General features: G+C 42.4%; 1 protein-coding gene across 1 annotated transcript; it reads left to right on the top strand.

Annotated features, from left to right (window-relative positions):
* Positions 1–19,477: 19,477 nt before the first annotated feature.
* dio3a (iodothyronine deiodinase 3a) lies at positions 19,478–20,263 on the top strand. The gene has a single exon (XM_085342645.1). It carries the CDS (start codon positions 19,478–19,480, stop codon positions 20,261–20,263), a length of 786 nt encoding a protein of 261 aa, XP_085198771.1.
* Positions 20,264–23,905: the final 3,642 nt, after the last annotated feature.

Raw genomic sequence — 23,905 nt, 5'->3', positions numbered from 1 at the left:
AAGCTGTCACAGAAATTCCTACATATTCCAAAAAACAATCTCTTAATGAATAGATGCCACAAAACCCCCCAAACCTTGTAAAATGTGTCAGTGACAATGCCCAGAGCAGAGGGGGTAAATTTAGGCCGTGCTAGTCCCTACAGTTGACATTGTATAGCCTGTATTTTCTTTCAGTTTGAGGCATTAGATCTCAGGTTTAATGACTCTTTTGCAGAAGAAAAAAACAATGAAACAATGAAAAGTAATTTGTTGCCACAGCTGTGTCCCCATCACTATGGGAAAAAAAATTATGGTATGTGGGGATTTTTTTTTAAACACACATGAGAATGAGTTATGACCGATCTACTTACTTACTCGGTTAAAAATGTAAGAAACACACTGAATTGCATTGCATTAAATTACACCTGGCAGACAGATCTGATCACACTGTGAGCCAAACCACCTCTGGAGGTCTGGCTGGCCTAACCACTTACCGATCACTCTTAGATGTAGACTCAAATAGTTCTTTAATACCAGGCGTGAATGTGGTCAAATCTGGTTTTTCTATTATCTTGTTCTCATCAGAAGTTTGCCAGGGCACATTTTGGGTTAATGACCTTATATTACCCACTCTGTTATTCTTTAAAAATGCATTTGAAAAGTATAGCTGTTTTGTTTTACACATATAGTCGGTGTGCTTGGGGCAAAATACTTGTAGAGCAGATGTGCTGAAATGGGATAGTGAGATCAAGGCGCCGGAACACAACAGCAACTCTACTGTAGAAATATGCCACGAGTGGGAATGTCTCAGACACGGATGTGCAATCAATTTTCCCAAGGGGCCGCATGTTGTGGAGGGCCAGACCTGATTTAAGCTTACACATTATTTTTAAATAACTGAGTGATAAGTTCACACTGCAGGTCAGTCTGTTTGATTGTCAATAGAGATGAATTTGCAGAGTCTAAATTGTTCAGTAGTTTCGTTTGTTTAAAACGTCTGAGTTTGCATGTTTCCTTATGGCCTTTTCCCTCCTTCCAGACGGCTCTAACACATTGGGTGCTACGTAGGTAGGTGTTTACTCCTTGAAAAACCTCTCACTTCCCCCACAAACACATTAAATATGGAACCATAAATTGAAAGTGGACTCTTTGCGGGCTTCTTATGTAATGCCACCGTATGATGGGTATGGTGATTTGAACAAAAAGTTTCTCAGCCCCGTGTAGGAGGAAAAGGACATTAACAACAGCTTTTTCTAGACAGAAACTCATGTTTGCAAAAGGTTTTTTTTCTCTCGTGAAGTCTTACTGCAGAAATAATTGTTATGAATTTATATACAGTTGATAAAATACTGAATTTTCTTTCATTTCCCTTTGGGTGTATCTTTAAAAACATGGGCTGGACAAGGGTTAGGGAGAATCTACCTACTGTATACACTGTACAGTATATTGTAGCAGCATTAGATATATTGGGGATGTAAGGCTGCTTGCTTACAGTCAAATCAAATCCTTCTGCTTAAAAGATTAAATTCAGTGGCAATCATGGCAAGGAGAAAGCACACAGATTTAATGTTACTGAAACGGAGAAGACAACTTAATCTTACTTCAACTTGCGCATCTTCACTGTAAACAGTCTCTAAGCACAAGAATGCCAAGCTCTGTGTGTGTGTGTGTGTGTGTGTGTGTGTGTGTGTGTGTGTGTGTGTGAGAGAGAGAGAGAGAGAGAGTGAGAGAGAGAGAGAGAGCGAGAGCGTAACCCAGACTGATGTACCGATGTGCTGTAGCTGATTGATGGACACCTGGTGCACATCAGCTACGCGCATGGGAAATTTCTTAGAAATCCCTTTTAGAATGACCTAAATCTACATTTTTGTAAGGGCTGGTTATTTCAACAATGAAAGTTCGTGCTCAGGAGAAAAACAATCTCAAAGAATCAGACTGTGGCAAGTTTTTATTTATTCTATTATGGTTGCTTTTAATGGTAAAGGTTTTTCAGAGCCTCTCTAATCTGATGCATGATGGTATTTAAAATGCACCTAAGTAGTGTGTCTATCTTTGACTCTTCATTGTATGCGACTGAACAGCATACAGGCACAGTCTTAATTAACTGTGTATAATGACACTTTCTTTGCCATGCTAATTTTCTCCGGGCTTTTTAAGCACTGTTGGCTACCTTCCCTTCAGCCTATACAGGCATCTTTTTGTGCACTCTTTGCTTGTTTCTTTCCCAGTTATCTCTCCTTTCAAATCTCTTTAACCTCCACTTTATTGCTCCAAAGCCCTTATCCAAAACGCCTCGCCCTTTGCATGATTACAATACATAATGCGAAACAAAAATGATCTCCCATGTTGCCCAGAGTCTTAAACTGCATTGCTCTATTTATTTTGCATTTTGTATTTTGGCTGATACAGGCGCCGGTTCTTATTCATTCTTCCCTTTTAAATATTTAGGGAGCTACCTAAGATTAGCTGAGGGCACCCTTATTCGTATCCACTCTTTCATTGAGTTAGAGAAAAGTTTGTCTTGGTGTAATACAAAAAAAATTAAAAATGCAGTGACGCAATCAGCATTTACCTACAAGTACAATCTTTTCCTGAGCTTAAGTAAAAGTGCATCGTTCCCTAAAACCAAACACAGGCAGAGCTCGGGATAGAAATCCTAGAAAAAGCCTGTCAAACAGGCCTGAACTTTCTACTCCCTCTGTGTTACTTTTCCTCTATGTTATGCATGAATGCTTGGATTCATCAGCCTCTTCTTTTCTCAAGTGGTGAGTCACATACACCTGATTATGGCACAGAGTGTCCTGAGAAAACAAGGCCACTAAAGCAACAAATGCACTGCAAACACAGTGACCTCAAAAAAATCACTGGCGTCACTTGCGGTTTCTCGGTCACTACCTTGTCTCTCATACTCGCTCTAATTTAATCGCTCAGTCTGGGAGCTGCTGCAGAGCTTCGCACTTCTTGTCTTAATATGTCCAGGCAGATGAAAGGGGGAGCAGAGCAAACCGATGGCACAGACCAGTGCTGCATTTTCATTCCTTTGAAATGGGAGTGTGATGCCAGGATCCACCAGGGGGTCTTACAAAGCCAAGGCAATAATAAAGAGGAGAGGAGGGTTACGGGGAAGGGAGGAGGTGTAGTTGCAGATTGGTGAGAGAGAAGGGAAAATAAGGAAAACGAGACAGATGGAAGGGAGATGGTGTGAAAAAAGAGGAAGGGGAAAAAAAGCAGATCAGAGCTGCAGATGACGGCAAATGAAGTAATGTGCAACAACAGTCTGTAATGTGAAAATCCTTTAAAAGACTGGCTTTATTTTATAGCCTTTAAAAAGAGCATGAAATCTTTTGAAATAAGTGGGGGAAACAGTTTCTCTCGGTCCACACCGCACATAAATACATATGAATGAAACACCTGCGATCTGAAAATTCAAACACAGCTGGACTCAGTAAATTATCCCATTTTGTTGTTGGGTTGTTGAACACACTTATTTTGATCAACTTCAGAAGAAAACTAGAGAACAGAGTCTGACAGAGAATTCCAAATATTTGTAAGACTTTAATCGCCTGTCAAACATTTGAAGCACACCTCCCCCCGATGACACACAGGCATTATATAGCATTCTGCATTTCTGATGTAATATTATTTTTGGAACGGCCGCCGACAATTCACGCAGGGCACAAAACCAATCAGGGGCATATTTCACTAAAAAATGTTTTGCAGAGAAGATGTTCAGAAAGTAAATACGCATGTTTTATTTATTTATTCAATTGTATTTTGCTTACGCTTGAACTAAGATGTGCTTTTGACATCGTATTAGTCATACAGACGCGTGCTTTAGCCTCTGTTTAAATTTTTTAGCAGTGTATTTTCACACCGTAAAAAAAAGTCAGCTCTGAAAATCACAGATTTTTTATGACTCTGTTTCTTTTCTTAGTACAGTTGGAGAATGTAAAGCAACAGAACATATTATTCTACTGTGAATGAAAGAAATTCATCTAAATAATGACAGTAATCTTTTAGCTCACTTATTTTCAAATTTTCTCATATAACTCACATTTATTGTTCTTAAATTATGTTTAATTCAAACAATTTGTATTGCACAACTGGATCAATTCAGATCAATTCATTTCTACATACAGCCACACAATCTCTCCCCGACGTTGCCACAGATCTTTTTGACAAAAAGCCGACGTAGTTAAAATAGTTTCACAAATTTCGTTTTTCTGCTTAATTTAGGCAAAGCAAGTTTATTTATATAGCACAATTCAACAACAAGGTGATTCAAAGTGCTTTACAGAGACATTAAAAAACAAAAACAAATAAAAAGCATGATTTAAAATTGATTAAAAAAACAGTAGATAAAATCAGAACAGTAGATAAAATCAGTAGTTAAAATGTAAGTTTTGAAATTTAAGCTTAAACATGTGGATTAGGTGTTTTATTCAAATACAGCTGAGAATAGGTGAGTCTTCAACCTGGATTTAAATAAACTGAGTGTTTCAGCTGATCTGAGGCTTTCTGGGAGTTCAAGTTAGGAAAAAAAGTTTAGCTCAATGCTGAAAGCACTGTTTTTGGTTTCAAAGAGGCCCATTAGGAGCAAAAGAATACATGACAATGAAGCGCTTACTTAATAAATTCAGAAACATTTGAAAAAACTAACAAAAAAACTCAAAATCTTCAATAAAGTCCTTATAGCAGGGTCCAGAGTGCAAAAACGCCATGCCTCTGGGGCATAAAATAGCGGTATGTGTCTGGACGTGCACAAAAGAGACAAACAGAGCCCTTTGTGGTTTTATGTAGCTTTCCTAGTTACATTTAACCAGTGATGGGAATAACGACGTTACAAGTAACGGTGTTACTTTTTCCAGTAACGAGTAATCTGACTAATTACTATTTCTATCTTTACAACGACGTTACTAACAGGAAATTGCGGCCGCGTTACTATTTTTTAACAAACAGACGGTTGAAGCTGTGTTCAGCTTACTGCACGTAAGTAATCTGGGCGCTACAGCTTTAAGCAGCTGCGCGCGCTCCCGCGGACGGTAATCACTTTCTGGCAGACGATCACTTTTTGGCACAACACCTGTAGCTAAGGGGGCAAAACAATGGCATGAGTTTGACTGAGGAAGAATAAAGTAGTCGTGGTAAGCCAATCACATGGCCACTTCAAGATGACAAAGCAACAAGGTGATATATACCAGTTTTTAAATTGTGCTGATAGGCCACGTAAAACCAGAGTTATGATAAACAATATATACATGTGTTTTTTCCTCAATAGTTTTGTTATTGTCTAAGGACAGCGCTAGCAAGCACTCTCTGCTTGTGACCAAAAGCCCCCCCCCTCCCAAAAAACAGCCCTTTCGTGTTGGTGGAAAAATGCACCATGTCGACCAATCAAAAAATTATATAGTAACATGACATGTGGTTGTTTAGGAAGAGGGGAAGTTTTAGGAGTGACTGCGAGAGAGAGAGACAGAAAGAGCAGAAAAAGAGAGAGAGCGAGTTTTGAGATGTGAGAGATTTGTGACTTTTAGTGTGTTTGGAGCGTGTAGTTAATGTGTTGTCTTGTGTAGTTAGTGTGTAGTGTTGTGGATAGTTTTGTGTTGTGTGTCAGAACAATGAGGCCACTGCTGTCTCCAGGTAGAAACCTGCTGCTGTCAGACCTGCAGGTATCAGGCTGTGATGTTCTCCTTTATTGTGGACAGAAATTGTTTAGGGTTTTTTTGGAGTGGCACAAATAATTTGTGTGGCATCTTATTGAATGCAGAACAGCTGATGGTTATGTAAATAGTTTGAAGTGGTTATTTTAAAAAGGGTCAAAGGTAAATGGCTGCAAATAACTTTGTTGTTTGCAAAACTTGTGCATAGGATTTTAAAATTGACAATTTATATTTGCATTTAAAGTTATGAAATATGATTAAATAAACATGTTTGTGGTTGTTACAGTAAAAAATATAACGTTTTCTACTCTGATTTTATGTTTTTTGTCTGATTTTAGATCAATTATGCTAATACAGTATGTAAAAATGAAAACATAACTGTAATTTCAGACACGTGAGGTTGTGCTGAAAAGAATGATACCAAACAAGTCAAAGTAAATAGTTTTTAAAGGTGAAATCCATCCATCCATCCTCATCCGCTTTATCCGAGGCCGGGTCGCGGGGGCAGCAGCCTAAGCAAAGAGGCCCAGACCTCCCTCTCCCCAGCCACCTCCTCCAGCTTATCCGGGGGAACACCAAGGCGTTCCCAGGCCAGCCGAGAGATATAATCTCTCCAACGTGTCCTGGGTCTGCCCTGGGGCCTCCTCCCGGTGGAACATGCGTGGAACACCTCACCCAGGAGGCGCCCAGGGGGCATCCTTGTCAGATGCCTGAACCACCTCTGGTGGCTGTAGCTCAGGTGGCAGAGCAGGTCAGCCACTAATCAGAAGGTCGGTGGTTTGATCCCAGGCTGCATCCTGGCTGCATGCCAAATATCCTTGGGCAAGATACTAACCCCATGTTTGCCTACTGGTGGTTGTCAGAGGGCCCGGTGGCGCCAGTGTCCGGCAGCCTCGCCTCTGTCAGTGCGCCCCAGGGCAGCTGTGGCTACAATGTAGCTTGCTATCGCCAGTGTGTGTGAATGGGTGAATGACTGAATGTAGTGTAAAGCGCTTTGGGGTCCTATGGACTAGAAAAGCGCTATACAGATGCAGGCCATTTACCATTTTACCTCAGCTGGCTCCTTTCGATGTGGAGCAGCAGCTGCTCTACTCTGAGCCCCTCCCGGATGGCCGAACTTCTCACCCTATCTCTAAGGGAGAGGCCAGCCACCCTTCGGAGGAAGCTCATTTCTGCCGCTTGTATCCGCGATCTCGTTCTTTCGGTCACTACCCACAGCTCGTGGCCATAGGTGAGGGTAGGGACGTAGATCGACTGGTAAATTGAGAGCTTCGCTTTTACACTCAGCTCCCTCTTCACCACAACGGACCGGTGCAGCGTCCGCATCACTGCAGCTGCAACCCCAATCCGTCTGTCGATCTCCAGCTCCCTTCTCCCATCACTCGCGAACAAGACCCCGAGATACTTGAACTCCTCCACTTGGGGCAGGAACTCATCCCCGACCCGGAGTGGGCACTCCACCCTTTTCCGGCTGAGAACCATGGCCTCAGATTTGGAGGTGCTGATCCTCATTCCCGCTGCTTCACACTCGGCTGCGAACCGTTCCAGTGCGAGCTGGAGGCCCTTAAAGGTGAAATGTGGAGGGAAAATCAAAAGTAGCTAAAAATGGCCAATTATACTCTGGACCCCAGAGGGTTAAACTTTTTTTTTTAAAGTAACGCAATAGTTACTTTTAAGGGGAAGAGGAGGATAATTAAGTAAATAGGTAAAACCTCCATGAACAATCACGTTTCACAGGTCATCCCAGTTAATGTCTGCACCTCAGTTTGTTAACCTAGTCTGCCCTCAGCTTGCCTGAAAATCAGTGTTTTGCTTCACCTTCCTGTCCAGCATCACAAATGCTGCCAGTTGATGTTTGTCCCACTGCTTTAGCGGTATCCCGCAGAGACAACTCAGGGCAGAAAACACATCCTATTAAACACTGTTGAGTGCACAATGACCTTATGAGGACAGCAGTGCTTTAATTCTCCAGGGATTTGGTTTTTGGTAAACACATAAACCTCGCATTAACCTTTTCCACTCTTCAAAAGCAGCTAATTCTGGCTTATTTAAAACTGAAAGGACACATCGTTTGTGGATGGAAAACCAGGATTCAACATTCTTTCCCAAACTGTGAAAACTGAGTCACACTAAATGCTTTGTACTGCACCAAAATGTCGTACATGGCTGATTTTCAAAAAAAAAGAAACATCTGATCCCATTTCATCAAAAATAACAATTCATAAATGGACCAACATCACACAAGAGAACATAAAGAAAATTGTTTACAGCAGCTGTGAGTGCGCCTCAGGGGGCGAGAGACATCGAGACAGAAAGACAGACAGAGAGAGAGAGCAGGAGTGTATGTCAGAGGTTTTCTCACTCACCCTGTCTTGCCACCATCTGTCCTGAGGACTGGCATCAGTGTTACAGTGCACAGAAGGGAACTCACTAATAAGCTCAAACAGCAGTGAAAGAAGCCACATGAGGACATCGTGCGACATGCACACCATCATCATTACTTGGAGAGTGCAAATAAGGCCAGGGAACACTAAAGACTCTAGCCTGTGTGGAGACCTGCCAGAAACCCCTCAGACTACAGATAAAATATCTGTGAGAAACAAGCAAAGTTGCTCTCAAGGTTTTTTGTAAATAGCTTTGAAAGTATATTAACACACAGTAAAAGGATTTTGCTACAAATGAAAAGTAAATTGTAATAAAACCTTTGTTAAGTAGGTCAATCAGAAGCACTTTTTTCACCCCTCCCCCCAAGAAATATTAAAGAAGATACACATACATTTAGGCTTACTTTTTAAATGTTGTGCTGAAAGCGGACTGTTACGAGGATATGAAAATAAGTGTAGACTTGTGATGCTGCAACACAGACGGGCAGAGGTAGTGACGTAAACTGGCCAAATCTAGGCCAAGTATAGACTCATTCAACTGCAGCCGCAACTGCAGAACTACGCGAGCTGCACATGAAAAGAAAATGAAATTGGCTTTAAAATTGCAGGACTGCACCATTCAGACGTGCATCATCTATGGGTGGAGAAAGCGAAAGTTCCTGCACTTCTGGCACTTGTGCCACCTGCAGGCAGTGCGCGTTACGGTGTGTTCATGTCATGATTTGCTGTGTGGCAGGCAGGATGAGGACCCAATCGCAAAACTCACACACACGGGGATGAACTCAAAAAACACAGCTTTATTGCTGGCCACGAGAAACAATACAAAACTAAACTGGGAAAAACTAACATAAAGCTCACCAAGGAACACAGGGGAATCACACACAGCATGAGGGAGAACGCGACGCTGAACAGAGGGAGACGCAGACAGAAATACACAGAGGGTTAACGAGGAAAGTGGGAACACACGGGGAACACAGGTGACACTGATAATCATAACGAGACAGGGCAGGGTGAACTGAACATGACATGTACAGGCGTGAGAGTCACAAAGTAAACAGGAAGTGCACAGAGGTTCAGACAGGAGGAGAGAGAGCACGGGGAAAACACAGACATAACGGGCTGGGGAAACATGAAACAACCACAAAGGGAGATGAGGGCTCATAGATACACAGAGGGGCACACAGGGGGTAAAAGCCATGAAGGGAAAACACTTAGGGAACAACACAACAGGGCAACTCAGAAAACATGGCCTAAGCAAGGAACAAAATACAAAAATACAAGGAACTAAGAATACTGGGCCCACATGGCCCAGGACCATGACATCACCCCCCCCCTAAAGGGCTGGCTCCCGACAGCCCAAACCCGAGAAACAAAACAGAAAACAACCCACCCAGGGCGGGAGGCGGGGGATCAGGATGGAGGGACCAGAACGGGAAACAAAACAAACAACAGAAAACACAGGAGCACATGACCATAGTCCAAATAAAGTTCAGGGGGCCGACCCAGAGCCCACAGGCACAAGAGTTCACGGGTCACACGGTCGGGGGGCCGACCAGGCGGGTGGCACAGGTGACAGAGCTGGTCTGGAGGCCGGCCGCGCGGAAGGCAGCGGCGGCGCATCAGTGTCAGGTGCACTGGCTGAGGCCCGGTGGACACAGGACCAGACGAGGCTGAAGACTCTGGTGAGGCCGGGCCAGACGAGGACGAAGCACAGGCTGGAGCTGCAGCAGACGTGGACGAGGCTGCCGGTGGAGCAGCTGGTGGCTGAACGGGCCCCTCCAGCGGATGAGGGAGATTTGGGACCCCTGGCTGAATGTTAAGCTGACCAGCGGACCATACTGCTATCGGGGACTGAGGGCGGCTGCGAGGGAGTTAACTGAACTGAGGGCGGCTGCGAGGGAGCTAACTGAACTGAGGGCGGCTGCGAGGGAGCTAACTGAACTGACCTGGGAGGAGAAACACGAGCAGGAAAAGGAGCAGGCTCAGAAAAAACTGTCCGAGAAATGGCAGGCTCAGGGTCGACAAAAATGGCTCTATCAAAAATGAACCCGCCGTCCACTTCATGTTTTGTGGTTTTAGCATTGTCCGGTTTATGGCGGCGGGCGCGCCGCCTCCTTCGAGCAGAGGAAGCTGGCGCGATGGGCGCTGATGGCGCCAACACAGAGGGTGACGTAGTGGTGAGTTCCCCGTCGTCCGCCCCCATCCTTGCCAGAAATGAGACAGGCGAAAAATAGCCTAAGCGGATCGGAGACGGCGAGCGGCTGGTAGGCTGTGCAGCAGGTGAGAGGTCCTCCTCCGGGATGAGCCAGGGTTTCCGCCGGAGCTCGTCCTCCCGATAAGCCCGTAACACCTGCTGCCGCTCTTCCTTGCCAAAGTCTATGGCTTCCGTTGTCTCCGTGCGCCACGCCGTGCGGCCAGACCGCGGTGAAGACGCGGAAGCCGGCGGGGTGCGGGCGGAAGGTGTGTCTGTGGCGAGCCTCACCGTTCCAACTCTGACCGCTACTGGCTCATGAGACAGCGGCGATGACACCCGTTCACGGGACGGAGGTGTGGTTGCTGAGGCGGCATTCAGGACCCTCTGGGCCAGCGCACGGGCACGAAGCTCCTCCTTAAGGGGGCCCAGGGAGTCAAACGCCTCGACGAGGTGGGGGAGCTGTCGCAACCGTGGCTCCCGCAACAAAACGGCGTCCACGGCCGCCAATCCTGTGGAAACCACACTTGGATCCGCGCATCCGATGATGCGATCCATAATGCGGCAGAGCCGGTTCAGCTCCTCCCCTACCTCCTCTGAAATGTCCGCTGAGTCCGACATGGTCGCGTCGTCCTGGAGGTCCGCGGAGGGGTTGTGAACTGCTGGGTCCATATCGTGGTTCGCGTTCTTCTGTCATGATTTGCTGTGTGGCAGGCAGGATGAGGACCCAATCGCAAAACTCACACACACGGGGATGAACTCAAAAAACACAGCTTTATTGCTGGCCACGAGAAACAATACAAAACTAAACTGGGAAAAACTAACATAAAGCTCACCAAGGAACACAGGGGAATCACACACAGCATGAGGGAGAACGCGACGCCGAACAGAGGGAGACGCAGACAGAAATACACAGAGGGTTAACGAGGAAAGTGGGAACACACGGGGAACACAGGTGACACTGATAATCATAACGAGACAGGGCGGGGTGAACTGAACATGACATGTACAGGCGTGAGAGTCACAAAGTAAACAGGAAGTGCACAGAGGTTCAGACAGGAGGAGAGAGAGCACGGGGAAAACACAGACATAACGGGCTGGGGAAACATGAAACAACCACAAAGGGAGACGAGGGCTCATAGATACACAGAGGGGCACACAGGGGGTAAAAGCCATGAAGGGAAAACACTTAGGGAACAACACAACAGGGCAACTCAGAAAACATGGCCTAAGCAAGGAACAAAATACAAAAATACAAGGAACTAAGAATACTGGGCCCACATGGCCCAGGACCATGACAGTTCAGACAAGCACGGAGCGCGTTTTCACCTTGTTTCAGTCGAGAAGATTTGCATGCTGAACGCGCCATGCAGTCTGGCCATTTTTGCCCTGAGCAGTAAATGTACGAAATGTAAATGACTGTATGTCTAGAGTGTGTTCAGCACAGGCTCCGACACTGCTGTTCTTTCTGCTGTTTTGCTTCTTTATTCTTTCATCTCTGGAGCTTTAACCGCCCCGCAGTGAGCAAAAAGCTGAAAAATAGTTCCAAATATTGTCTTAGCCTCAGCTCGCACCACTCAGAGCAACTATGCATCAGTAAGTTCTCACCTTTTCATTGACTTTCCACTGCATTTAAATTTACGACGTCAACACAGCAGCCCTAACGGCTCCTTCTTTTGTGCCGCTTCTTATATATTTTTGTCTTTTTTTCCTCCTCGCAGTTTAAATCCACAAGTGCAATTTCATTTGCTCAAACTAGCTGCGTCCTAATGGAGTTATTAAATCGTTTACCTGATGAAATGTTGTCCTCTATCCACAGACAATGCCCACAGCAGCTCAGATGTCAGCACTTCTCTTGAGATCTGGCGTGGAAATGCGTTGTTTTGTTTAACGCCAGACAAAGAGAGACAGAAACTAATATCAGCTAAACCATCTAAACTTCAACAGGTTGTATTTTTGAAACACTAGCACAGACCCTAAAGGTATACTGCAGAGACATCACAATGCCATCAAAGTTAAAGACTGTATAGAGTGACAGTATCGGTGACACCTTGACAGTCTCACAGAAGACGAGGATTTCAAAAACATCAAGCATTTCTTATTCTTTCAGAAAAGGTAAAAGTAGGTTTAGAAAAAAGAAAGAAAGAAAGAAAGTAAATTGTTAAAACGCTGTTTCTTCAAAGATTTCTTTTCTGGCGTGCTTAAACTGAAGGACTACTTGAATCGTCTCGTGAGCGATGTGACCAGCAAGATGAAACAGATTATTATAACACGTTGGTTCACTCCTCATTGGCTCGCCAGTTGCTGAGATACAAACAGCCCATGGGACAAGCAACAGCAGTTCATTCAAGTTGAGCGTGAACACTAGTTCTCTTTGATTTAGACGGGGTCAGGGAAGGTGAAGCAGAGGATGGGGAAGAGGTAGATTTTTTATCCTCTATTCAATTCAGTGCAATGAGAGAGAGATATCAGTGACTTGAAAGAGAAGGAGCAAGCATTGAAACTTATCATAAATCTGTTTTGTGGGTTAGTCTTTATGATATTCCATCAGTTGTGGTTTCTGGAGTTTCGCCAACTCAACAAGTAAGCAGCAGAAAAGGGCTGTTTTCCCAGATCTGCATTGTCCTCAGATGAACCTGGAGCCACTGCCAAGAATCCAGCAAAGTTTATAGGAGGTAAAAGTAAGTAGGTTAGAATACATCTCTGGTTTTCAGCAGCAAGAACAAAAGAGTAATTCCTCAAAGCAAATTTAGGCACAGTAGGTGAGCCTTTTTTCCACCAGCACACTTCTGTTTTCGCGCTGTGAGAAAGTAAAGAAGGTTTAGATAATAGAGTGTTAATACTCTATTATCTAAGCAAAGGGGGAAGGAGTAGGAAGGTTGGCGGAGGGAGAAAACGGCTCCGAAGTGAAAGAGCTGGAGGATTAAACGACGGCAGATATGTTAAAATGTCTCCCAAAAAAGAGAACGGCAGATTGAGGAATGGTGAGTCAGCTGCTGAATTCATTACAGTCATGTTTCTGCTTCCCAGTCTAAATGAGACGCCCAATAAAGAAGCAGCCTGTCATCACACGCATCTCTTGTAGCAGTGAAACATACCAGGCACATTATAAGCAAACGTCCCATTTATTCTCTTTAAGTCAAACATCAGGTCTGTGCAATATGAAGTCTGATCAGATGCCACTGTCCACGCATATTTGAACACTTTTAAACACATCTAACAGGATTTAATTTGTAGGTACAACACGCTATCGATAATGTTACGATTACATTAACAACGCCGATGTTTCCTGTTATTAATTTTTTGAAATGTCTGCCTTTGTTCAGGTCATTGAATTGGTTGTTTTTGCTCAGCCTATAATCAAACAAATTAAGATGCCAAAAATTTATCAGGTTATACTTGAGCTTAAGAAACATTCAGTTTTAGGTGTTAGATCAAGTGGTGTTTAATATTTAAGGAAAAAGCATGATGCAGAAAATATGTAGATACAGTAACACATACTAGTATTTCGTGAGTTTAAAATTTCCAAAGAAACAAAGTCAGATAGAAAAAGGAAAAAGGCCAAAATAAGACAGTATACCAAATGAAATAAAATTAGTCTAATACTACAGCCTGACAATAAATCCTGTATTCATAAAGGTTAAAATGTTTGATGTTAAAATATATTAAGATGGTATTTATTGTATCTTCAACATTAAAACAGCCTGTCGAATATCGTGTGGTTCCCACACATGTCTCAGAAACAACTCGGACCCATTTACGCATCAGAATGAATCCTCTGCAGGGACTCTTGCGGCATTTGGCACTGAGACATTGGCAGTGAAGCTTTTGAATTCGCAGACTGTCGAAAGGCTTCTCTGGGGTTTAGGCTCTTCTAGTGCATCCTGCAGGTGCTCAATTGATAATAATAATAAAATTTTGTGACCTGATGTGGGGTCAGGTCATGCTTCTTGCTTTTTTGTTGATTACCTCAAACCATTCTTGGGAAGTTTTAGTATTGCGGTGGGACATGTTGCTCTGCTGCTGGTGGTCCCTGCTGTCAGGGGCTGCCATTGCCTTGGGGGTGCGCATTTGATTCGCAACAATATTTAGGTGGGTGGTACCAGTAAATAACGTCCACACGGGTCCCAGGATCCAAAAATTCCCAGCTGAGTATAGCATTTACGAGATACAACGTGATGATCAATGTTATTTACTTCTGCTGTCGGTGGTTTTAATTTTGTGGCTGATTGATGAAACCTCACCATCAACACCTGCCTGAAACAGTTTGAACAAAGCTAAACATTGTAATTGTCATGATAAAGTGATGACTGACTGTGGAGTCAAAACACAGATACACAATCTTAGCAAAATGGTTTGAGGATTTCTGAAAAACTCATACGTGTCTCTGTCGGATTACATAATAACTGATATATGATCTTGAGAAAAATCCTTTTGTTAAGCTGATGAACCGCACACACACACAAAAATTGGACAGCGATATCAACTTACAGTTTCTCTTCCCTCCATCTGCTGTCTGACTCATCAGAATGACTGTGACCCACAGACAAATGACATCTTTACTTGCGGTCATACATGACATGGATTTACCGTAACAGGAGATTAGGGCTTAACCGATATACCATGTGATCTCTAGACCAGGAATGCTTTTGTTAAATAAGCACACCAGACCGGTAAATGGCATTTTAGTCTATAATGGCTAATATGTATGACCAGATGTTAAATCCCTGTGGAGCACAAAAAGATTTTAAACAGAACACCCTTCGAAAAGCACGGTCGGTTACTGAGTCATTAACATTGATCCCACAGATTAATGGACATGGATCTGATGAGGATATATGTACTTCCTATGTCTAATCATCTCATGTGTAATAATATCTGCTCTGCATCAGAGGGGTGAGAATCTCTGGCTTAAAATGATGTCATTCAGTTGCTTTTATTAAGGTGTAAGTTGGGTTAAAATCATTTTTCTTTGTCTGTCATTCTATAAAAAATCCCATGTGATTAGCAGCATACATACAAGAAGAAATGAAAGTTACTGCTTTCCTTCCGGAGTTGCTTAATTTGTACATTTGTTTTAGCGTTGATGCAACAAATGAAGCATTACTTCCCGTGAGAAGATATTTTTATTTTATTCCCAGTTGTCACATAACACATGCAAAATATTGCTACACCTTCACCTGGGATGCTTCAAATTACAGAGGAAATAAAACATGCACATGTCTTCTTCTTCTCGTGGTGATTCTGTTCCTACTCATACCTTATGAAATTTTAAATAAGAATTTGAAAACACATTAAACACATACATGGTACAAAACATATAGCAACTACTGTAAAGAAACTTCAGTTTTTTATTGCCAGAATGTGAAAGAAGTTTGTACAAACTTATGAACTGATTATATTATTTGACAATGTTATGCTGCAGTGTTTCCTGATAATCAAACTAGACAGGCTCTAAAGGAAAATATGACACTTCTAAAACAATCTAACCAACTTGTATTTTCATAACCGTTAACTGTTTGCTTGTGTTTTTGACAGAAGCTACACATCTAGTGTCTGTTAACTGTCCGATGTGTCAGCTCTGCTTTAGCTTAATCCACAGGCTGTTTGGGTTTTTAAAAAAATCCATAACATGCAACATTACTCCGAGAACCTGCCTTTAGTCGTAGTATCATCCTTCCCTCTGGAAACGAGTTGGTGTCTTTTTTATATACGTGTCGCACGTGTGGCTGTTTATTTCGATGGGTGAAATCTCACTGGTGTTTTATTGTCCTTCCCCGGTGAGAATGCCACTTTATTAAAAGTCTTTTAAAAGTTTCCGATACCTCCTTTAACTTGTGTTCTTTATAATTTGTCTTTCAACTTCTAAGGCTTCTTCTAAAGGTTTATTTTTGTGAAAGTCTCTAACAGCTGTGGTGAGAAGGTTTGGAAGGATTTTGGATGTATTGTTGAAGAAATCACCCAAAGTCTTGTTCCAGTGTTTGCTTTAATGGGGTGTTTATTGATATTCCGGTATACAGCTTAGAGACACAGACAGTGAGTCTGTGCAACATGTTGTAAGGTTGATGAGATCGCGATATCTGGCAGACAGATGACAGCAACAACAGGGTGATGAAATCAAGGAGTCAAAACACTCGAGGGTAGGAAACTGTCTCCACTGCAGTGTTAAAAACGGGGATAGGTTGCAGGTTAGTAGATGATGTAGAGAAGTAGTCACATTACATTTTTCTGTGATGAAATTCAGTAATCACATTACAGTTACTGAAATTATTTATTTAATTTCCATTAGTCTTTCAACTACTTGCATGATGTGTGGATAACAAAAAGAGGGGCCCTTTCCCTGCATCGTTTTGCTACTGGCAGTGTACTTAATTCCTGTGGCGGGAGAGCATTTGCAGCATTTCACTAGTAAAAATATGAACATGACTTTCAGTTATATTAAAGAAAAGGACAAAAACATGATGGCAACGTGCAAATTACACAAAGGCCAGAGACAAGTCTGCATTGCTGCTAACATGACATCAACTTTTTCCAAGCATCTGCAAAGACAATGTGCTAACACTAAGCTAGCAGCAAAGAACCTGAAGCTGAGTGCATACTGAGTTCATTCAAGCAGCCAAAGGTTGATTTTCAGCAGGTAACAAACACAGCGATCAGCAGGTGAGCTTGTAGCTTTGTAGCCTCAGTTTCTACCTGCAGCTGTTTTTTAAATTTGTTTTGTGCATGTGTGGCAGACTTCAGCTGTTTAGTGCAATGATTTGATAATCAGACAAGACGAGGTGTGAATTCCAACACCATAACTATTCATTATTTGAACCTTTATTGTCATATGAATTGAGTCTGTATAGACAAAAAAAATAGCTAACTGGCACCTAGCTAAACTCTGGGCGGGACAGAAACCCTAAACCAAAGTCTGATGAGCACCTCTTCAGTAAAACAACATCTGTCATTGTTCTTCTTGGGAACAGGCATTGCAAAATCAGTACACTGATTAGAATAAAACCTCTGAAACAAAATAAGGCTGTAAATGTATCTTGCCTGTTCACAATGCTACACGAATGACCAGTGTAGACCTACGGCATTTTATCTTTCAGTCTGTGCATAGATTCAGTAGATAACTCCAGCATGGTCTCCCTATCTTAACATGCTATTGTTGGAAGCACATGAAGAAACTAAACACAGCCTAGCCCTAAAACGACATCAGCTGGTTGTGGAGGCCACAATCTAAGCTGTGTAAAGATTCAATAGAGTACAAATGAAGCTTAAACCATCCTTTCCTCTGTGTGGTTTTCCCCTCTTGATGGTTGCCTACCAGCTTTGCTCAACCATGTGGTCTGACAATACAACAGGATAAATGGAATATCAATGAAATTTAGAGGTGATTGGTATAAAGCATACATGGTGAGAGGGTGTTGCAGGCAAAGCAGTGAATCAGTGAGTTTAATTTTCTGTATCGATGGCATTTAATTTTTTGAGTTCAGTCAGCCATGCCCATCCGATTATCTCAGGCTCAAAAAAAGTGTATTTTCTTTTTCAGAAATGATGTCAGTGTATGTTATCTAAGATAAGATAAGATAAGATAACCTTTATTAGTCCCACACGTGGGAAATTTGTTTTGTCACAGCAGGAAGTGGACAGTGCAAAAGTTATGACGCAAAAATTAGAATACAATAAGAATAAATACAGTACACAGCTGTACAGAATAGAATAAAATAATATACTATATACAGTAGAATAAAATAGAATAAAAATATACAATAAGATAAAAATAGAATACGAATGCTATATACAACTGAGTAAAAATACAACGATGCCAGAAAGGATTATTGCACTTAGTGTTATTGCACATGTGTGGATGTGTGTGTTTGTTCAGTTAAAGTCTTTGTTGTGGAGTCTGACAGCAGTGGGGAGGAAAGACCTGCGAAATCTCTCCGTCCCACACCGTGGGTGCCGCAGTCTCCCACTGAAGGAGCTGCTCAGTGCTGTCACAGTCTGCTGCATGGGGTGGGAGACGTTGTCCAACAGGGATGACAGCTTAGCCGCCATTCTCCTGTCACTCACCACCTCCACTGGGTCCAGAGGGCATCCTAGAACAGAGCTGGCCCTTCGGATCACCCTGTTCAGTCTCTTCCTGTCCCCAGCAGAGATGCTGCCGCCCCACCAGACCACACCACCACTATTCAACTAAATGACTTTTCCCCCCCTAAATTGTTGTTATCTGATTATGAGTATTAAAAATTGTGATGTAGTTTAGATAGTCTGAAGTCTACTTTGAACTAGGCCATTATTGGCTGTCTGCGTTTAACAAACAGTGTGCACATGGCCTGCCTAATCTTGTTTTGTGGTACAGTCCGCCCGACAATGCCGCACAGTCTTTTTACATGTGGCAGATATTTTTGTTTTTTGTATCAGACAACTGGCACAAAAACAGTGGAGACCTCAGTCCTTACACCAGGAAAGAAAAAAATCAAAACAAAAACCAACAAGAAGAAATCAAAACAAACCAAAGGTGTTCCACATTTTTGGAGACGTCTGAGTGAGGCGAGGAGCACTGGCACCCTTTTACTCAACAAACAGATGTGTCCACTTGTGTTGTGATGGAGGACAAAAGAAAAGGATTTGGGACGCATGAAAAACAATTTTGGCTGAGAGTGATTTGAAATGTAAGACCTCACAATTCACAGCAGGAATGTGTTACTAGTTTGACTTTGTTTTTCTTCTGAGTTTAAGTTAAGAATTATGAGAAATAAAAGCTTTTTTTTTCTTTTTAAAAAAAGTGTTTGTTTGTTTTGTTTTTTAAAAATTGTCTTTTTTGTTTTCCAGAGTCAGCCTTTTAAGCTCAGATTTTTTATGATAAAAATTTCCTCAAATGTAACTGCTCCCCCCCCCCCCCCAATGTCACATTAATGATTTTGCATATCCTTATATTTCTCCCACAGTTGTACCTAAGACTTGCTTTTAACATCTCTTTTGATATTCTGATGATTAAAAACAAAAACAAATTATATATGAGAGACTGCCCATAACGCAGCGCTTTGGTGCACCCTATCCAGCACCGTTGGCTTTTGGCTGTGACTACAAGCTGCGGAATTGACAGAAGGTAATCCCCGCCATGTGAGGCCTCGACCCCGGTTTGGAGGCGGGGTGTGATTCATTCAAATCTGCCAGTGCTATAAAAAGAGGGGAAGTTGCAAGTAACCCAACTTCAACCCACAAGATCGTGGCATAACGCTAGACAAATCGGGTTGTTATTAGAGGTGATAATGAATACTCTTAAAACTATTAAAAATGCAATAGTTTGTTTAGTCCTGTTGCCTCGTTTTTTGGTGGCAGCTGTCATGTTTTGGCTGCTTGACTTTTTATGCATAAGAAAAAGAGTGTTCTTCAGGATGAAGGAGCAGGAGGGCGATGCCATTGATCCTCCTCTGTGCATATCGGACTCCAATCGGCTCTTCAGCCTTGAGTCCCTTAAGGCAGTCTGGCACGGACACAAACTGGACTTCCTGAAAGCAGCGCATCTTGGACAGGTAGCGCCCAACACCGAAGTTGTCCAGCTGGAGGATCAGCGGCGCAGCCGTATCCTCGACTACGCACAGGACAAGAGACCGCTTATCCTCAATTTTGGCAGCTGCACCTGACCACCGTTCATGGCACGTCTGAAGGCTTTCCAGGAGGTTGTGAGGGAGAATGCAGACATAGCAGACTCTTTAGTTGTATACATCGAGGAAGCACACCCCTCCGACGGCTGGATGAGCACCGACGCGCCATATCAGATCCCCAAACACCGGTGTCTGGAGGACAGGCTGAACGCTGCGCAGCTGATGCATCTGGAAGTGCCCGGCAGCCTGGTCGTGGTTGACAGCATGGAAAACTCCTCCAACGCTGCATACGGAGCTTATTTTGACAGACTTTATATCCTGCAGGAGGGAAAGATAGTTTACCAGGGTGGTAGAGGACCTGAGGGGTATCGGATCTCAGAGCTCAGAGACTGGCTGAATCGATATAGAGACGGGCTGGACAGATCCAATAACCAAGTTATACACGTGTAGATTAATTTTCACACTTTTAGAGCTGCTACTTAAAAATAAAACAACATATGCTGCATTTTTTCAGTATTGTAACTACCCTTAGATAGATTTTCATTAATGGTGTATTTATTTTTTCATAAGGGACTGAATTAAAGAAAGGTGCTGTATAGGGTGTCCTCCTTCCTTTAATACTGGACATCTATACATCCTCTTAGGACCCACCTACAAAAGGTTAGTTTGTTTGGACTTTGGTGCCGAACACATGCACTTTGTATATGTCTGTATACGTTCTTTTTTCTCCTCGTGGAAATGCGCCTCTATGATTTTTTTCCCCCACTCGGGACTTAGAGATGTGCGCATCACTTTGCTCACCAGTATTGTTATGAAGTTCGGTTTTTAAATGGGATAAATCCAGAGAACCGATATTGATGTTTTCCATACTAGTGAGCAGAGTGAAGATGGTTCTCTCTGCCTTGCGTGGCGCAAAAAGACTTTGTAAATGTTCCGTTTTATGGATGGCATTTTATTGTATCCAATAAATTCTTTGGTTTACTCCTTCTTTTGGCCTTTTTTGTTTATTTGTTTGTTGTAAGCACAATACTTAAAGTGGACAAGTTAAATTATTGGTGCCTGCATGCAAGCCAGGGTTATGGCATGCGCGCGCGCGTGTGTGTGTCTTTATATTTTGTTTTTACAATGAAGCATGCTGTGTACAGATTTAACTGCCATTCGGTCTCGTAGAAGTGAAAGACGATTGCTCATCTGAAAGATGTTTTAGATTAAATCTTTCTCAAGAGCATAACGGTAATTTTGTTTAAATTGAATCAATTTCAATATTTTTTCTCTAAAATCAGCCATTTGCTGCAAGCAAGTTTTCTCTTTGCAAAAATGGTGAAATATTGCATTTGTAATTAGTGGTCAACCACTTAAACTATACAGTTGGTTATGGTGGGATGGCTCTAGGAAAAAAAGAGAGAGAGAGAAAAAATCCATTGTTCTCCACACCCCCACCTTCCTAAACCTTTGACCTCTTACAATTAAATGAGGATCATCAGAGTTTATCCTATTATGCTAAGTGATACTTCCACCTGCAAGGGTCTAAATACACTAATGTTTTCAGGGTTAGCAAACCAATCCCACATCAGAACACAGTCCTTCAAAACGTCAGACGTCTGCAGCTAATACTGAATATCAATGCCGTGGCATCACCCGGTCTAAAAACATGCATAATGATTTGTAATGATCTAATGTGATTTAATTCAGCCATGCAGAGTAAAAAGTATAAAGCTGAAGAAAGAGCTCTTCTGATGCTTCAGACACAGGTCACAACGCAATGAAGACACAACAGTGGGCAATGGCTTGGACACAGATGACTCAGGAAACCATATAATAACTGTGACACAGCCCTTACATGGAGCAACATCTTGTCAGATGATTTGGTTCCCTGTGTCGTTATTATTCATAGTCAGCTTTGGGATACAGAGTCCTTACCTCCAGCAAGGAGTCACAACCAGGGGCACAAATCACTGTAGACACAACACAACAAGCTTTTAGAAATGTAAATGTATTGACGACACAAGGATGCTCTTTGTTGTCAAAGTGGGGTTTTTTTTTCCTTTGTCAGAAAACGGTTCTTATGAATCACTGCTTTGAAATGAATCAGAGTTTGCTCTAAATATCACTTGGTCTGTGAGATAAGTGGGTGGAGTTGATGGAAATGAAAGGAGGCTTTTGTTATGGTTCAGGAAAACTACATCGCTCTGATTTCTCTTTTATCCAACACACGGCACTAAAACAGACAATGCCCTTGCAGTTTAAAGTATCTGGCCACCAGACCTTTTTCAGTGTCTGTGGTCCCAGGATTAGACACTCAGCAGCCAATTGACACGCTCACCCCACATTAGTCTCCCATAATAAAGAAATGTACTAAAAAAATGTTGTTGAGCATCACAAGAGCATAAATATTGCACAGATAAAATGGAACCCACCTTGGTTGACCTGACAATAGTTTATAGCAGACATCTTTTTGTTTTAGGAACTCACAAGCCCAAAACATTTGGCGCCAGAGTAACAGAGAGGAGAATTAACTCCAGCACTGTTAAAGAACATGTTGCTGGTCTGACTACAGAGGCTTACCAGTGACCCGACTTTACGGCTCATCTGGAACACATTTAACACACAAACACACAGTATTTATGCGGAGCTGACAGCTGACAGAGGGGTACCTGCCTGAGTGAAATATAACTTTCAGTGTATCCAGTGTGCACCCCTCAAAAGAGACCCCAACTGGAATGCTTTAGATTTGGATTCTTTCCATGTGTGATTTTCCATATGCTGAGTCTCATCTCTCTGCGGAGAGGCAGACAGGAACAAAGGGTTAAGGGTCTCCGGCTAAGTGGTGAGATTTAACTTTTGCTGCTCTGTTTTGTTTTATGACTTGAAGGGAGCAGACTGGGTCTGCTGAGGTGGTTTTTTTCTGCTTCCCTGGTCAGCTTTGAAGGTGAGGGCCCCTCTCTCCCCAGGGTCATAACTCCACAAATGAATGTCTGGTGGTGGGGAGCGAGGGGGGCCTCAGCACACACAAAAAGGTTTCAGGGAAACTAGCGTGTTACTACTTAACCAGCTTTTAAACCATCTATTTTATAATGGTCAAAAAGAAATCCAAATTCTGAAGTGAAACACACAAATAGAATAGAATAGAATAGAATAGCCTTTATTGTCATTGTACAGAGTACAACGAAATTGGAAATAGAGGCACTATATGGAAATAAGAAGTGTTGCATTATTAACATGAACTCGTTTCATGTTTTATTTTTGCAGTACAGATGCTAAAAGATATTTCAATTTTCTGTTTAAGGATAGGTTTAGTATGTGTGTGTTTGTGTGAGTGTGTGTGTCAGATGAGGGATATGCAGGAACACAGCAGGAGTCCCTGAAACATTTTCCAATGAAGCTCAGTCAGCAGTGAAAAATGGCTGGGTGTAACTTGGAAAAAACACTGATTGTCATCCCAATCGTGAACTGAAATGGCCTGGCAACAAAGTGGAAAATGGGCTGTTATGTGGGACAGGCAGCACTCATCCCCGAGTCTTGTGATGGCTTGCATTATTTTGCAGAACAAGAGCAGCGGAATGGAAGCTGCAAAACATAACCTACATATTTTTACAATCTTACCAAGTATGCAGTTTCCATACATTACAAATATATATTATATATAGGAAATATTAAAATACTAATCAAGCAAAACATTTAAAAAATAATGGTTTTGTATAGATTTAAATGATATAGTGGCAGCTGTCTTGTTTCCAGATGTATAAAAACTGTGTATAACTTATAATTAACTGATGAAAGCAAAATGCAGTGTTCTCAGTGCATTGAAATGCTGCACTCGGTGTCCAGCTTGTGGCTATAGCCTTTCCTCTTTCTTTAGATGGATGACACCCTGTGGCCATACTTGGTGACTGCATAGCTTTTTTTTAGAGCAGACTGAAGCACAGTGAGTGGAACACAGCTGAACTCTTATTTTGATGTTGGAGAGCCTTAATGGAAAACAGAAAGCCTCCGACTATATTGTTAAAGAAATGTCAGTCCTACTTGAAGAACTGACGATGTGTTTATCATTCTGATATTGAAATGAACAACGCTTTAATTGAATGTTTAGTG

Source organism: Diplotaxodon limnothrissa, linkage group LG19 (genome assembly GCF_057381915.1).
Source record: "Diplotaxodon limnothrissa isolate DT_005_m linkage group LG19, D_limnothrissa_male_GT1.1, whole genome shotgun sequence".
Taxonomy (NCBI): domain Eukaryota; kingdom Metazoa; phylum Chordata; class Actinopteri; order Cichliformes; family Cichlidae; genus Diplotaxodon; species Diplotaxodon limnothrissa.
The sequence above is the reverse complement of the archived record's forward strand: the minus strand, read 5'-3'. Positions and strand labels throughout refer to the sequence as shown.